This window comes from Acomys minous (assembly GCF_964271855.1).
Source record: "Acomys minous genome assembly, chromosome: 1".
Classification (NCBI taxonomy): Eukaryota; Metazoa; Chordata; class Mammalia; order Rodentia; family Muridae; genus Acomys; species Acomys minous.
In genome coordinates this window covers 13,421,210-13,435,439 of record NC_140483.1, presented here as the reverse complement: position 1 = coordinate 13,435,439, position 14,230 = coordinate 13,421,210, and the positions used below count along the sequence as shown (strand labels likewise).

The 14,230-nt window shown below is 40.5% G+C and overlaps 1 protein-coding gene across 6 annotated transcripts in view; it reads left to right on the top strand.

The window, feature by feature from the left end:
* Positions 1 to 14,230, top strand: part of DNAH14 (dynein axonemal heavy chain 14) — a 230,415-nt gene that overhangs the window by 49,018 nt on the left and 167,167 nt on the right. For all 6 annotated transcript variants that reach the window (XR_014781397.1, XR_014781398.1, XM_084793762.1 and 3 more), the window contains exons 20-26: positions 705 to 895; positions 3,971 to 4,216; positions 5,780 to 5,901; positions 6,863 to 7,034; positions 8,929 to 9,033; positions 9,117 to 9,235; positions 10,023 to 10,097. Coding sequence is in view for 4 of the 6 variants with exons in the window: in XM_084793762.1 (XP_084649888.1) it covers positions 705 to 895; positions 3,971 to 4,216; positions 5,780 to 5,901; positions 6,863 to 7,034; positions 8,929 to 9,033; positions 9,117 to 9,235; positions 10,023 to 10,097 (1,030 nt within the window). In the remaining 2 variants the exon portion in view is untranslated. The remainder of the gene's footprint in view (positions 1 to 704; positions 896 to 3,970; positions 4,217 to 5,779; positions 5,902 to 6,862; positions 7,035 to 8,928; positions 9,034 to 9,116; positions 9,236 to 10,022; positions 10,098 to 14,230) is intronic.

Below are 14,230 nucleotides of genomic sequence, written 5' to 3'. Positions count from 1 at the left end.
TTTTAAAGAACAAGCAGACAACATGTTTTTCTTAAACATGTTTTATTTTTTTAATTAAAATGTAATTATGTCATTTCCCCCTCTTATATCCTACCTTCAATCCTTCTCAAACTGTGACCTCTTTTTCTCTGATTATTATTGTTATGCACATAAATACAACCTGCTTGTATTTACATAATTTCCTGGCTGACCAGTTGGTATGATCTAACTAATAGAGGGCTTCTCCCAACGGAATTATCCCTAAGTTGCCCGTAGGTCCTTGGTTAGCAGGGAGGCTGGTGAGTTTCCCCTTTCATGTTAGCGTCTCTCTCTCTCTCTCTCTCTCTCTCTCTCTCTCTCTCTCTCTCTCTCTCTCTCACACACACACACACACACACACACACACACATATATATGTATGTATGTATGTATCTGGGAAGCCTGTACCAGGTGCCATCTAGGCACCACATTTCCCAAGATAACTTGGGTCTATTAGGCTTGGGGTTTAATAATTTATCCTGGCAATTATTTTTCTATATTTTAATCCTTACTTGATGTTATGGATGTTTGACATCAGTAAAACCTTACTGTTCCCTAATGAAGATTAGCAAGTGATAAAATAGCATTACATTGATTAGCAAATTCTAGAGAAAATTTCTCATTTCCTCAGATTGCTTGGTTAAAATATGAATATATTATGTCTATAATTTTTCTGGTATTTACAGGTTTGCCTAAAAGTGATATGGTGGCCCACCTCAAGCAGTCGTTGACAGATTTCAAACAGGAGCTGCCAATCATCACAGCGCTGGGAAACCCGTGTCTCAAGCCACGGCACTGGGAGGCTCTGCAGGATATCACTGGAAAGTCAGTTACTCTTGATAAAACCCTGCAGATAGAGAAACTTATAGCCCTCAAGGTATATAACAATAGTTGACAAGAACACATTGAATCGGGTGGGGCTGGTCTTCATTATAGGCAAGGAAACCTACAAAGAACATAAAGTAGCAGTTAGGTTGCCAGTGTACCTGGGACAGCAGGGATATTACAGTTAGTAGGAGAGAGCAGGTTTTCATTTTGCCTTTATTACTGACGTGATTAGAGAACAGCAACACTGGCTTTTATAGGTGACAAGCATCATTCTTTAACATGCTGGGTCTTATTAGAGATTACATTTTATATTAATAGAATTTTCAAATGCACCACAACTCATTTTCTACATAGTCAGAATATACTATGAACATATTAGGATAGCCTTACAAATAATGATATTTAAATGCCAAATTGGCAGCAGTTTGCTTTCCCACAAAGCTCTGTTATACAGGGCTGTGGCTATGACGTAGTTTGGAGAAAGCTAGTCTAGCATTCCAGATCAATGGCTTCTATTGCTAGGACTGCAGAAACCAACCTGGCATGTGGTGCACACCCGTAATCTCAGCATTCTGGAGGGAGAGACAGGAGGTCATCCTTGACTACATAGCCTACTTGAGGCCAGCCTGGTCTACATGAAATGCTGTCTCAAAAAAAAAAATAGCAATGCAAATAAAAAGCTATATTATATAACATGTTTAGCTTTCATAGTTTAAAAAGTTTCTATTTTCTTGGTTAAGCCTACAAGAGCCTTTATTTATGTTTAATTTTTGATACTATATAATGTAATCAAAGCCAGCATATTATACCTATGACTCTGTCTTAAGGAGGAACGTGAGAAATACTGTGAAGTACATTAGAAGAGTTTTTTTTTAATCAGAGTGTTTTAAGTCTGTAGACCTAACCTCAGCCCACCTCCTGAACTATAGTGCATATGGCCATATTCTTGTTCATGTTTCCATTCATGAAGTCAAGCTCTGTTAAAAATAATTGGCATTCCTTTTATTGTCCACTTGCAAAAATTCTTCTCTTCTTCTGCCCTCCCTTGGTTCAGTAACTAGCAGCTCCATTCTTCCAACTCCTTACATGAAAAAATGTTTGCATTCTCCTGGTCACCGGTTCCATATTCCATTTCAACCTCTCACTGTTTCCTAGCTTCCTACCAAAGCCTCCTAACTGATCTGTGTGCCACAGGGAACATCAGCAAGATGAGGGTCAGTGACAATAGCTGAGCTTATGCAAACTCATATGCTGGAAATCTAGGGCACCTCAAGTGTTTTAATTGCAGTGTCTTGGATGATTGGAACTACCCAAGCACAAGTCAGGTTAAGAGTGAGAATTTGGTAAACTAAGAGTGACAACAGACAGTAAGAGTGAATGCGCATGATAGGGTGGCAGCTGGTGAGCTGCCTGAGACAGAGTCCTGCGGTGCCCTAATATGACACCTCTGCACCGTCCTTGGCTTAGTAATATGATGGGCAGTTTATAAAGAAAGTTTGGTACAGATTTTAGAGGGTCCAAATTAGTGAACATAGACAGAAGTGAGCAAGGTTTGCAGATGGTGTAGTGGACCATGGCCCAGGGCCAGAGCATCCCACTTCTCTGTAAGTTATAATAGCAGAGCTAGTGAGGAGACAGCCTTGTGGTAAGACCCAGTGAACTCCTGAGAGGTCTAGTTAGGAAGGAATGGTCAGCCTATGTAAGTTTACAATAAACCTACCTTTCTTGGCTTTGACCAAGAGACGAGCATCATGCTAAAGGATTTTGTGGACTGAGTCTTAGCCCTATCAATGAACGCATCCATCTGTTTGTACAGTAATTTATAAAGTTATGCAGTTGTACTTCAGCTGTTCTGTTGAAGAACTGCAAGCCCTTGGGATCCTACTTTGTGAAAAGTTTGCCAGGAAGTAACTTACAAGATAACAAGAAGCTGTCCCTTCATAATTGAGCATTTTTGAGACTTTGTGCTCTAAGGTAGCAGGAGCTAATTCATTAAAAGCGTTTACATCCTTCTGAAACTGCACCAGTATCACCAGTATCACCAGTATCTGAAGAGACACACCTCTTTGTCTATCAAGCTTTGGTCATAAAGACTTGACCAGACTAGATTCACATGGCTCAAGTTTTGTCTTACGCATTTCTTTATCTGGATTTTATTTTTAACCATCTCAAAGTATATTAGGTGAGAAAGATTATCTTTAGCATCTAACTCTTAGTTTTGTGGGTTTTTAATCAATGAGAGCTCCTTTGGCAGTGCTGTTGGTTAAATCCATAAGCATATCAGTCCTAGCCCTCTGTGTCATAGCAGATGGTGAAAGTTTGTCATTTTCTCGTTCATAGTCCCCGCTGTGCTTCATTAGCAAAACATAGAGATTGTCATTCTTTGCCCCTGTGGAGCTTATGTATGGAAGTAGTGGTAGAGTCAGTTTTCTAATGAGAGATAAACCCAGCAATCCCAGATAGTTCATTCAAAGGGTAGAGACTGAGCAGCTCTCCGGGTCTGTAGCCTGGTGAGTGAATCTAAAGATTTTTCTATCAAGATCTTAAGGGAACTTGCAGTCATTGCACATGGGAAGAAGCCTTTATGTTTTACTAATGCATTAAAAAAAAAAAACACTCTTACTCCTGGGTAGACTAGCAAAGAAAAAGAAGCTGTAGAAATCTGTGCCTTTAATCCCAGCATTCACGAGGCAGAGGCAGGTGGATCGCTGTGAGTTCAAGGCCAGCCTGGTCTACAAAACCAGGGCAGGACAGCCAAGGCTACACAGAGAGACCCTGTCTCAAAAAACCAATTAAAAAGAAAGAAAGAAAAGAAATCTGTGTCCATCAGCTTGCTCTCTTACGCTCCTTGCAAAGCAGTGAAGGTATAGACACTAGGGCAGAGGAAATACACATACGTGAGGCGCGTGCACACTCTTTGTGCCACCTGGGACAAGAGGGGAAAAAAAGACATTCTGGTTAAACACAAAGCATGGAAAGTAGCTGAGTGACTCACGGGCCCAGGAGTCACCAGCATCAGCTCTTCAGTTCCTTGCATCTTTCAAGAAATGCATTGAATCATTTCATTTTCAATGCTGTGAGCATAATTTGCTCCTCTGGATATTAAGTAATTTCTGCATTTCAGATGTTGCCATATGAGAAGAAAATAAATGAAATATCAATCTCAGCAACGAACGAAGCTGCTCTTGAGAAAATGATGTTTAAGATCATCGAACTCTGGAACACCTCCCCGCTGCACTTGGTCCCTCATCAGACAGAGAGCTACACCATCCTCATCATCTCGTCCATCGACGACACAATAGCTCAGCTGGAAGACTCCCAGGCCATCGTGGCAACAATCAAAGGATCTTCCTACCTGAGGCCAATTAAAGTAAGTGCCCCCGTGGCAAAGATTTGGGGACATTTTCATTTTCTTCAGTCCACCAGTTTAACTTTGCTTTCTGCAAACTCATATTTGATTCTCAGCTATATGAATTTTTCATGTTTCTATAAAAAACAAGACTATTTAATAGTGCAAGCAATAAAAATATTTTTATAGATGTAATCATTATTATTCATGAGGAAGCAATCAGTTTAATTTTGGTGGGCAAGATAAATTTAGATGATATAAAAGAAAATAATCCCACAAGTGAGTCTCAAAACTCATAAGTGGCAGACCTGTATTTAATACCTTATATAAAATAATTTTCAAATGTTAAAAACTTACTCAGGTGTGTACTGATAGACCCTTCAATAACAAAATTAATATAATTTGTGTATAGATATGTGCCTCTATACAAACAAATAAGAAAGGGCCATGGAGAGGTCTCTGCTTAACAAATGTAGTTCACATTATCTGTAAGTAAACATTTAAGGAAAAGTGTCATTTAGGTGGGCCTTAAAGAGAAGACACTGTTTTATCCAAAGAGAATAAACCCAATGGATTATATTACCAAAGAACATATAATAAAATAAAAATTATAATCAACAGAAAAAAATTAAGATTCACAAAAAAATGAGATACAAAAAATACAGAATAATAAGGACTGTTGGTAACTGCCAGAAGTCAAATACAAATGAATTAAAAAACGAGTCTTTCTGAGGTATCTGTCAGGATAAGCTAATTTACTGTCTTTTAAAAAAACTTTTAAAAAAAATTATCAATTGACTTTTAACCAGTTCCTCAATATTTTTGAAAAAGATCTCTACCGTGGAATTTTCTGAGTTAAGAAAGCCACTAGGTAGGGTGGTGGCGCAGCCTTAATCCCAGTCTTCTGGAAGTACAGGTGGCAAATCTCTGGGAGTTGGGTCTAGCCAGGTCTAACTTAGAGTATGTCAGGCCAGCCAGAACTTCATAGTGAGAGTCTGCTAGCTCACTCTCTAGTCTCAGCCTCTCTCTCTCTCTCTCTCTCTCTCTCTCTCTCTCTCTCTCTCTCTCTCTCTCCTCTCTCTTTCCTCTCTCTCTGCCTCCCTCTCTCTCTCTCCCCCCGCCTCACAGTACACCCTACAACTGCTAATATAAAACTTCTCTGGGTTCATTGCTAGCTATTTGAAAACTCAGGTTGTAGGACAGTATTAGAACCGCTGCATTTGAGTAGACTCTGAAAGATATTATGTGTATATGAATCCAAGTGCAGAAAGACATAAGGAAGGGATTGGAAGAGCATGCCAACCAAACACCTGGCTATTGGTCCATGACAAGAGTGGCTGAATAAGTCATTCATGTTAATTTTATAATCTGTGACTGTTACATGAGTCAATTTTATGTATGTGAGCAAGTCTTAGAAAAATATTTGTTTCTCATTTATGAGAAAAGTAGATGGACAGGACATCTGAAAATGCAACAATCTGATATATTTTCACTTATGTGACTCCTTATCAGTAGTTTTGTGTCAACAATTACTGATTTCCTGATTCTATTATTTATATATTATTTTGATCTCATCTTTTGTAGGATCTTGTGAATGAATGGCATCAAAACTTAAACCTCTTTTCTTATACCATTGAGGAGTGGATGAACTGTCAGAGAACTTGGCTTTCTCTTGAGCCAATCTTTCTTTCTTTAGAAATACAAAAGTAAGAATTAAAAATATACCACATACATATGGGTTATATATATATATATATATATATATATATATATATATATATATATATATGGAGATTTGACTTCTGTAATCTTACAGAAATGATTTCTTCAGTGAAATATTTGCTGTCATTAGTATGTGAAATGTCACCTATAGGTCATGTGTCTGAATATTTATTTAATCTCAAGTTATTTGTGTTATGCAGGAAGGTTGAGGAACCTTCCAGAGATATGGAGCCTTGGGACACCCTGTATGTTCTCAGCTTCCTGATATAGATGCAATGTAAACAGCTGGCCTCCTGTTCCAGCTGCCATACCTTCACATGCTAGGGAAATATAATACTCACATGCCTTCAACGTGACATAGCACCCAACATCATCATCACATAAATAAATAAACATCACATCACATCACATGTTTGACTGGTTGCTTTGGACATGTGGCAGGGTAGGATGTCACAGCAGGAGCGGACGACAGGCCTTTTCCCTCGTGATGCTATGACTAGGAACAGAGAGGTGGGAGGAAGGGGCTGGAGTGAGTTTCAGTGTCCCTTCCAGGTCACACCCCAGTGACCCAAGTTCATCCTTGTAGGGCCCATCTACTAAATGTTCTCCCACTTCCCACAGGGGCAGAGGAGGAGGGCACACTGGCTTTCAGGAGATATTCAAGATCCAGGCTGTATCATCTCTAAGACACAGACAGTTTTTATTTATTTTGTATAGAATTTTTAATGTATCTATTTTCTGTTATACATTAAGTAAAATCTTGATAAATGATCATTGTGTTTAATCTATCCTGTTTTCCTTAAAATATATACTGAGTATACAAAATAGACAAAATATCCAATTGAGTAGACAAACCATATCAAAATTGTCTTAGAAATTTAACAATATTATAGATTGTAATTATAACATTTTAAAACATATTTACATTTAATTTTATTTTTAAAGGCAGCTGGCAGCCGAAACAAAACTTTTCTCCCAGGTGCTTGTCATGTGGAAAGAAATAATGTCAAGAGTGCTGAACAAGCTGAATGCTTTGCATATAACCGTCACTACAGGCATCATTGACATTCTGAAAAAATGCAATGAACATCTTGAAAGCATCAAGAAAAGTCTCGAGGTGAGCTGTGGCACCAGGTGCAGCAGTGCTGTGCGAACTGCAGAGCCTGCTGCCAGGGGAGACGTTCCTCTCTGCTGTCCCAGCCAGCAGCTTTTCTAATTCTCGCTGCCATTGCTTGGTATAATGAAAATGCCATCAAAAGAAAAAAAGTGGGCAGACTGATCACATGACTCTTAAGCAAAGGGCCAAGTGTTTACAGCCACATTTCCTTTAAGTTTAGGCAAGCTTTGGACTGAATTAGATGGTGCATTTGAAGCGCCAGAGCTAACACAGAGTACCTAAGACTTAGTGAAGGCGCGTTACCTTATTAGCCCTCCTGTTATATGTCGTAAGTGCAGTAGAGACTGGAATAGGATGCCTCGAGAGTTGTAGGCTGGCCAGCAAAGCAGAAGGTAATCACAAACTGAGCCGGGGGCTGCAGAAGCTCCCATGAAAGCTCACTCTGCTCATGTTGAAGAGCTAACGCTCACAGGACGCTTAGATGGCCATCTGCAACCGGCTCCTGGTTCAGTCCCTGGTCCATGGCTTTACCTCTCATGGTATCCAGTACTCAGAGTCAACTCTGATGTAAAGATATTAAATAAGAAATTCTAGAAATGATTGCTGTATCCTAAATTATGAACTAAGTGGTGATGAAATCTCACTTCATTCTGTCTTTGTCCCGTAGACCCACCTTGTACATATATCCCGCACAATAAACAGTCCATCACCCCCACACTTATTAGATTAACTGCCATAGTTTCACAGCGCTATCTCCCAGATCTATGTAAGGTCCATAGCTCCCCACGGTGCCAGGCTTCTAGAAAGGTCTTTTCTACAGATAAGAGTGGCTTCTTTATGTGGGTAAAGAGTTGTTGTGGTCCTGGCTAAAAGAGCAAGTGGCTGTGTATCAAACAGTCCAAAAGCATCAAGGGTAAAGAGAGATGATAAGGTGGAACTTAGGTGTCAAAATTAATGGAGAGGATGGGGGTGGCAAGGCAAAGGAAAATACAAGGTCGCTAAGGGATAGAACAAAGGTGAAATTACAGGCGTAAAAGGTAGGCGTGGAAGTACGTGGTAACATAAAACGGAGATGCTCCCCAAAGATCCCATAGGGACCAAATAGTGCAGGTGAGTGGCCTGGGAGGTGAGTAGAAAACTTGAGGATGGGGAGGCCTGGTGGCACTCAGAGGAAGGACAGCAGGCTACCAAGAAGAGACTTGATACCCTATGAGCATATACAGGGGGAGGAGGTCCCCCTCAGTCACAGCCATAGGAGAGGGGAATAAGGGGAAAACGGGAGGGAGGGAAGAACGGAAGGATACAAGGGATGGGATAACAATTGAGATGTAATATGAATAAATTATTAAAGATATTTTTTTTAAAACTGAGTTAATAAACGGTCTTCCCAAGTAGTCTGAGAAGATGGGTTGGTGGGCAGCAGCTGGGAGATAGCACGGGATGAAGAGGGTGTCCTGTGTCTTGTAATGAGAGAAATTTCACGGAAAGGAGAAGCCTTCTACCAGAGAGACTGAAAAAAAATGGGAGAAGAGTGAAGAAAATGACATTGTAGGCTGGCCTGAGGTGATAGCCACCTCTTTCTCTGTAGCAAAAGATGAGACTGGAAAGATGAGTCGTGAACCGGGATGAGAAATGGTGGGAACTGGGTGGCGCACGCGTGGCAGGGCAGAGCTCCGCCCCGGTCGTTCCTTTGTTGTAAGCTCATTTTTGTTTTCCTTTCCCTTTAATTTAGTTTTGCCTTACTAAGAAGTTTAGTTCTCATGGATAATGGGTTATAATTTTGACTAGAAGTAGTCTGCGTGCTGCACCTTTAATACTGTAGGTAATGTGAGGATGTGATTCCTAAAACGGTTGAACATGTGTTCTCAGCTGCGTTTCTTTTGGCTTTGGACAGGATTACCTTGAAGTTAAAAGAATGATTTTCCCGAGATTTTATTTCCTCAGCAATGATGAACTTCTTGAAATTCTAGCTAACAGCAAAAATCCTAATTCCGTGCAGGTAACACCATCGTTCTCTCGCGGTCTTTTCTCCTCATTCTGGCAGGCTCACTGTGTTACTGACACGCATGTTCTGCTTCTCAGCCTCACCTTTTGAAATGTTTTGAAAACGTGAGACACGTGCTGCTATGGAAACAGGAAGTCGGCCCTCCTGCCGTGAAGATGCTTATCTCTGCCGAAGGAGAAGGCCTGGTGCTGCCAAAGTATGAGGACCGTGCAGTGACCAAACATTTAGACTCTGTAGAGCCTCTATCCCACCCTCCCTGCTTTGAAATTTCAGCATTGCATACAAATCTGCTAAGCAAAATGTTTCTTCAAAGAGAAGAATATCCTTGTGTGAACATGGGCCCCCCTCCCGCCGCAGCCCAGTACACTAGCGGCTCACCTTTACTTTAACGTAAACTCAATCAAAGAAAGCGTCTGACCCTGGCCTCTGATTAATTCACAGTACTAGCTTTTGTTCCACACGACGCTGATTTTTCAGATAGGATGGACATCTGCTGTCTCAGGGTGGTTGGCCTTGTTCTGACCCCGGGTGGGTTTCACTTCCGTGGGTTCCCTGGCAAGTGCAACAAGCCAAGGCTCTTGGCCTCACTGACCCCGTTTTCCAGCCTCAGACTGTTCCCTTGCCTCCAGCAGTTGGCTTCAAACACAAGCTTTAATGATAAAAACAGTGCTGTGCCCAAGCCTTAAAGCCCCCCGACCAGTATAGGTACTTTTAAAAAAATCATGAAAAGTCCAAAACTACCTTATAATACAATTTATCTCTCATGAATTCGTATTTTATATGGAATCTAATTGTTACATGTTACTAGTTATGATATCAGAATTCCCTAAAGTTATGTATTTTTCTGCATGGTTTTTACTAGTGAAAAACCAGTAAAAACCAGAAGGTGCAGTGTTATAGTTCTTTGCCCCATAAGTAATATGTGTGTTGAGAAATAGCCATAATATTATGGTAATTTTTGTAATTTTTTAAACAAATTATAGGAAAATCCGTGTAAGAGCGTCTGTAGAACAGTGGATGGTAAATGTAGAAAAAAGCATGTTCGATGTGCTAAAGAAGTAAGTACAATACTTAAAACCTTAAAATATGTGTATATATAATATGTAAATATATAGTGTGCATGTGTGTGTGAGTGTGCGTGTGTGCACGTGTGTGTGTGTAGGATAGCTACCAGTATAAGTGAAATATTAAGAGAAAGAGTGAATTTTAATAGAGCATGATGTATGTGTGATGGAAAAACTCATTGTTTCTGAAAGGCAAATACACCATGGCGGCAGCTCTGCTCAGGTGTTGGATGGGGGGCGGGGGGAGATATGTTCCTGGGCATCGCTTGATACCTGAACAGCATCAGCCAATACCTGAACAAATGCCAACCCCAGCCTGCTGTCGAAAGACCTCAGGCTCACTGCTTTGTGTGTCTGTTGCCCTTTGACTGCCTCAAAGCCATTGACTCAGTTTAGACCTGGAGGTAAGAGGCATGTTGGTGACAGATTGAGGCTTTGTACACACTAGGCAAGTGTTGTCTGAGTTAAAGCCCCCACTTAGTATATTCAGTTCTCTTTTTTGAACTGTAGTCTGTTGTTGTCTTCTACTTACAGGGAGGAAAGTATACAGAGTATAAGCTTTTAAAACTAATTTGACTAGAACAGTCGTATTATATTTTAAACTTTTTATTAAAAACTATTTGTATACAACATATTTTTTTCTTAATTTATTTACTTTACACCCTGATTAGAACTTCCCCTTTCTCCTCCTCTCCTAGTCCTTCCCTCTCACCATCCCTTTCTCTGTCTCCCCCGCCCCCTTCCCTTTCTCCTCAGAGAAGGGGGGACCTTTCATGGGTATCAGCCTGGCTTGGCATATCCTGTTGTACTAGGACTGGCCACATCTTCTGCTGAGGCCAGACAAGGCCGTCCAGTTAAGGGAGGAATGAATCAGATACAGTCCTGCTCCTGCTGTCCCACAGAGGACCAGGCTGTGCATCTGTTACATAGGCACAGGGCGCCCAGGTCTGCCTCTTGCATGCTCGCTGGTTGGGTGGTTCAGTTTGTGAAGCCCGATGGGCCCAGGTTAGCTGATTCCGTGGGTTTTCTTGTAGTATCCCTGACCTCTCTGGCTCTTCCAATCATTCTTCCTCCTCTTCTACAGGATTCCCCGAGCTTCACCTAGCATTTGGCTGTGGGTCCCTGCATCTGTTTCCATCAGCTTCTGGGTGGAGCCTCTCAGATGAGAGTTACACTAGGCTCCTGTCTGCAAGCATAGCAGAGTATTACTAAGAGTGTCATGGTGGGCTCTCTCTCATGGCCTGAGACGCAAGTTGGGCCCAGTCATTGGTTGGCCCTTCTCTCAAATTCTGCTCCCTCTTTATCCCTGTACATCTTAAAGGCAGGAAAAACTGTGGGTGAAATGTTTTGTGGCTGGTTGGTGTCCCCATCCCTCCCTTGGAAGCCTTGCTGGTTACAGGAGGTGATGGTTTCATGTTCCATATCCCCTAACGCTAGGAGTCTTAGCAAGGGTAGCCCTCACAGAATCTTGGGAATTTCCACTGTCCTGGATTTCCAGCTTGTCCAGAGGTGCTCACTGATTTCAGTTCTCTCCATCCTCCATACACTTGATCCTTCCGGTTTCCCTTCTTCCACCTCTCCTAGCCTGGTCCCACATGTCTATTTTATTTTCCCTTCTTGGTAAGATTCAAGCATCTTCCCTTGGGCCCTACTGGTTACTTAGTTCTTTGGGAAAAGCCATAAAGTGCAAGCATCTCTGGGAGTTACATTGGGGGAAAGCCAGACTAGCATGGAGGGTCACGAATAGAATAATAATTGCTCATGTATTGTATTGTATTGTATTGTATTGTATTGTATTGTATTGTATATCTTGATAACCAAATAATATAATAAAGTCTCAATTATTTGGGTGCTAACCAGGTTAAGAGGAAAAACTGAGAAACAAACACAATTTTATAAAAATAACTTTAACATAAGATTCTCTTTCTTTATTGAATCTTTGTGTAGTTTAGGTATCAGGGTAACTGTGGCCTGATAAAATGAATTTGACAGTGTTTCTTCTGGTTCTATTTTGTGGAATAGTTTGAGGAGTATTGGTATGAGCTCTTTTTTGAAGGTCTGGTAGAATTTGGCACTAAAATCATTTGGTGCTGAGCTTTTTTTGGGGGGGGAGAGTTGGGAGACTTTTAATGACTGCTTGTCATTCATTAGGGGTTATAGCTGTATTTAAATTGTTTACCTGATCTTGACTTAACATTGGTAAGTGGGATCTGTCAAAAAAAATCATCCATTTCATTTTGATTTTCCAATTTTGTGGCTTAAAGGTTTTTGAGTAAGACCTAATGATTCTTTGGATTTCCTTAGTGTCTGTTATGTCCTCCTTTTCATTTCTGATTTTGTTAATTAGGATATTGTATCTTTGCCTTTTAGTTAGTTTGGCTAAGGTTTTGTCTATCCTGTCGATTTTTCTCAAAGAACAAACTCTTGGTTGCATTGATTCTTTGTATTATTCTCTTTGTTTCTAATTTATTGATTTCAGCCCTGAGTTTAATTATTTCTTGTCATCTATGCCTCTTGGGTGAGTCAGCTTCTTTTTGTTCTAGAGCTTTCAGGTGTGCTGTTAAGTTGCTAGTATGAAAACTCTTATTTCTTTATGAAGGCACCTAGTTCTATGAACTTTCCTCTGAGCACTGCTTTCATTGCATCCCATAAGTTTGGGTATGTTGTACCTTCATTTTCATTATATTCCAGAAAGTCTTTAATTTCTTCCTTGATCCAGTGGTCTTTGAGTGGAGAGTTGCTCAGTTTCCATGAGTTTGTAGGCTTCCTGTTTCTGTTGGTGGTGGTGTTTTCAGTCCAAGGTGATCTGAGAAGATACAGGGGGTGATTTCAATTTTCTTGAGACTTGCTTTCTGGCCAAGTATGTGGTCAAATTTTGAGAAGGTTCCATGAGGTGCTGAGGAGAAGGTATACTCTTTTTGTGTTTGAATGAAATGTTCTGTAAATATCTGTTAGGTCCATTTGATTCATAACGTCTGTTAGTTTCATTATTTCTCTGTTTAGTTTCTGTCTGCATGACCTGTCCATTGGTGAATGTAGTGGAAGTTTTGGTGTCTCTTAAAACTCAATTATGTTATGTAAATGTGTTTCTGTTTTAATCCCAGGTGTGGGATGTAGGGATGATTCAATTTGTCCACAGCAGCAGGTTATTTGCCTTGTGTAAGATCTGAGAGGGGCTCTTTGACAAAGGCAGTTAATTTAATTCTGAGGCCAGAGATGGGGGATTGGGGGTTCTGAGAAAGAAGGGTGCTGTGGTTTGATGAGAAGAAGAAATTGGAGATGTCCTGAAACAAAGATGGGACTTGTCCGAAGGAACCTAACGACCTTAACCAGCAGGAAGTAGTAAAGAGACCCATGCCCCTAAGCCCCACTAACCTTCTTTTTCTCCTACCTTGTGTTGGAAGGTATTGGGGTGGATAAGGGTTAGAAAGGAGAAAGAAGTAGAAGAAACCTAAATTAATATAGATTTTTAAAGTATATGCAGCAGGTGAGAGTGGGGTATGAAAGTCTCCTGATGTGTGATTTAAGTTTTAGTAATGTTTCTTTTATGAATGTGGGTGCCCTTGCCTTTGAGGCATAGATGTTCAGAATTGAGAAGTTGTCTTGGTGGATTTTTCCTTTGATGAAGTATGAAGTTTACTTCCCCATGTCTTTGATTAATTTTGGTTGAAAGTCTATTTTATTAGATACTACGATGGCAACTCCAGCTTTCTTCATGGGTCTATTTGCTTGGAAAACCTCTTTCCAGCTCTTTACTCTGAGGTAATGTCTATTTTTGTTGCTGAGGTGTGTTTCTTATACACAGCAGAATGACGGATCCTGTTTTCACATCTGTTCTGTTAGCCTGTCTTTTTACTGAGAAATTGAGTCCATTGATGTTGAGAGATACTAATTCCTGCTATTTTGATGGTGATGGTGGTGGTGGTGGTGGTGGTGGTGGTGGTGGTGGTGGTGGTGGTGGTGTGTGTGTGTGTGTGTGTTCCTTCTTTTGATTTTGCTGGTGTAAAATAACTTATTTCCTAGTTTTCTTGTGTGTAGTTAACCTCCTTCCTTGTGTTGAAGTTTTCCTTCTATTATCATCTATAGGGCTGCATTTGTGGAAAGATATTGTTTAAATTTGATTTTGT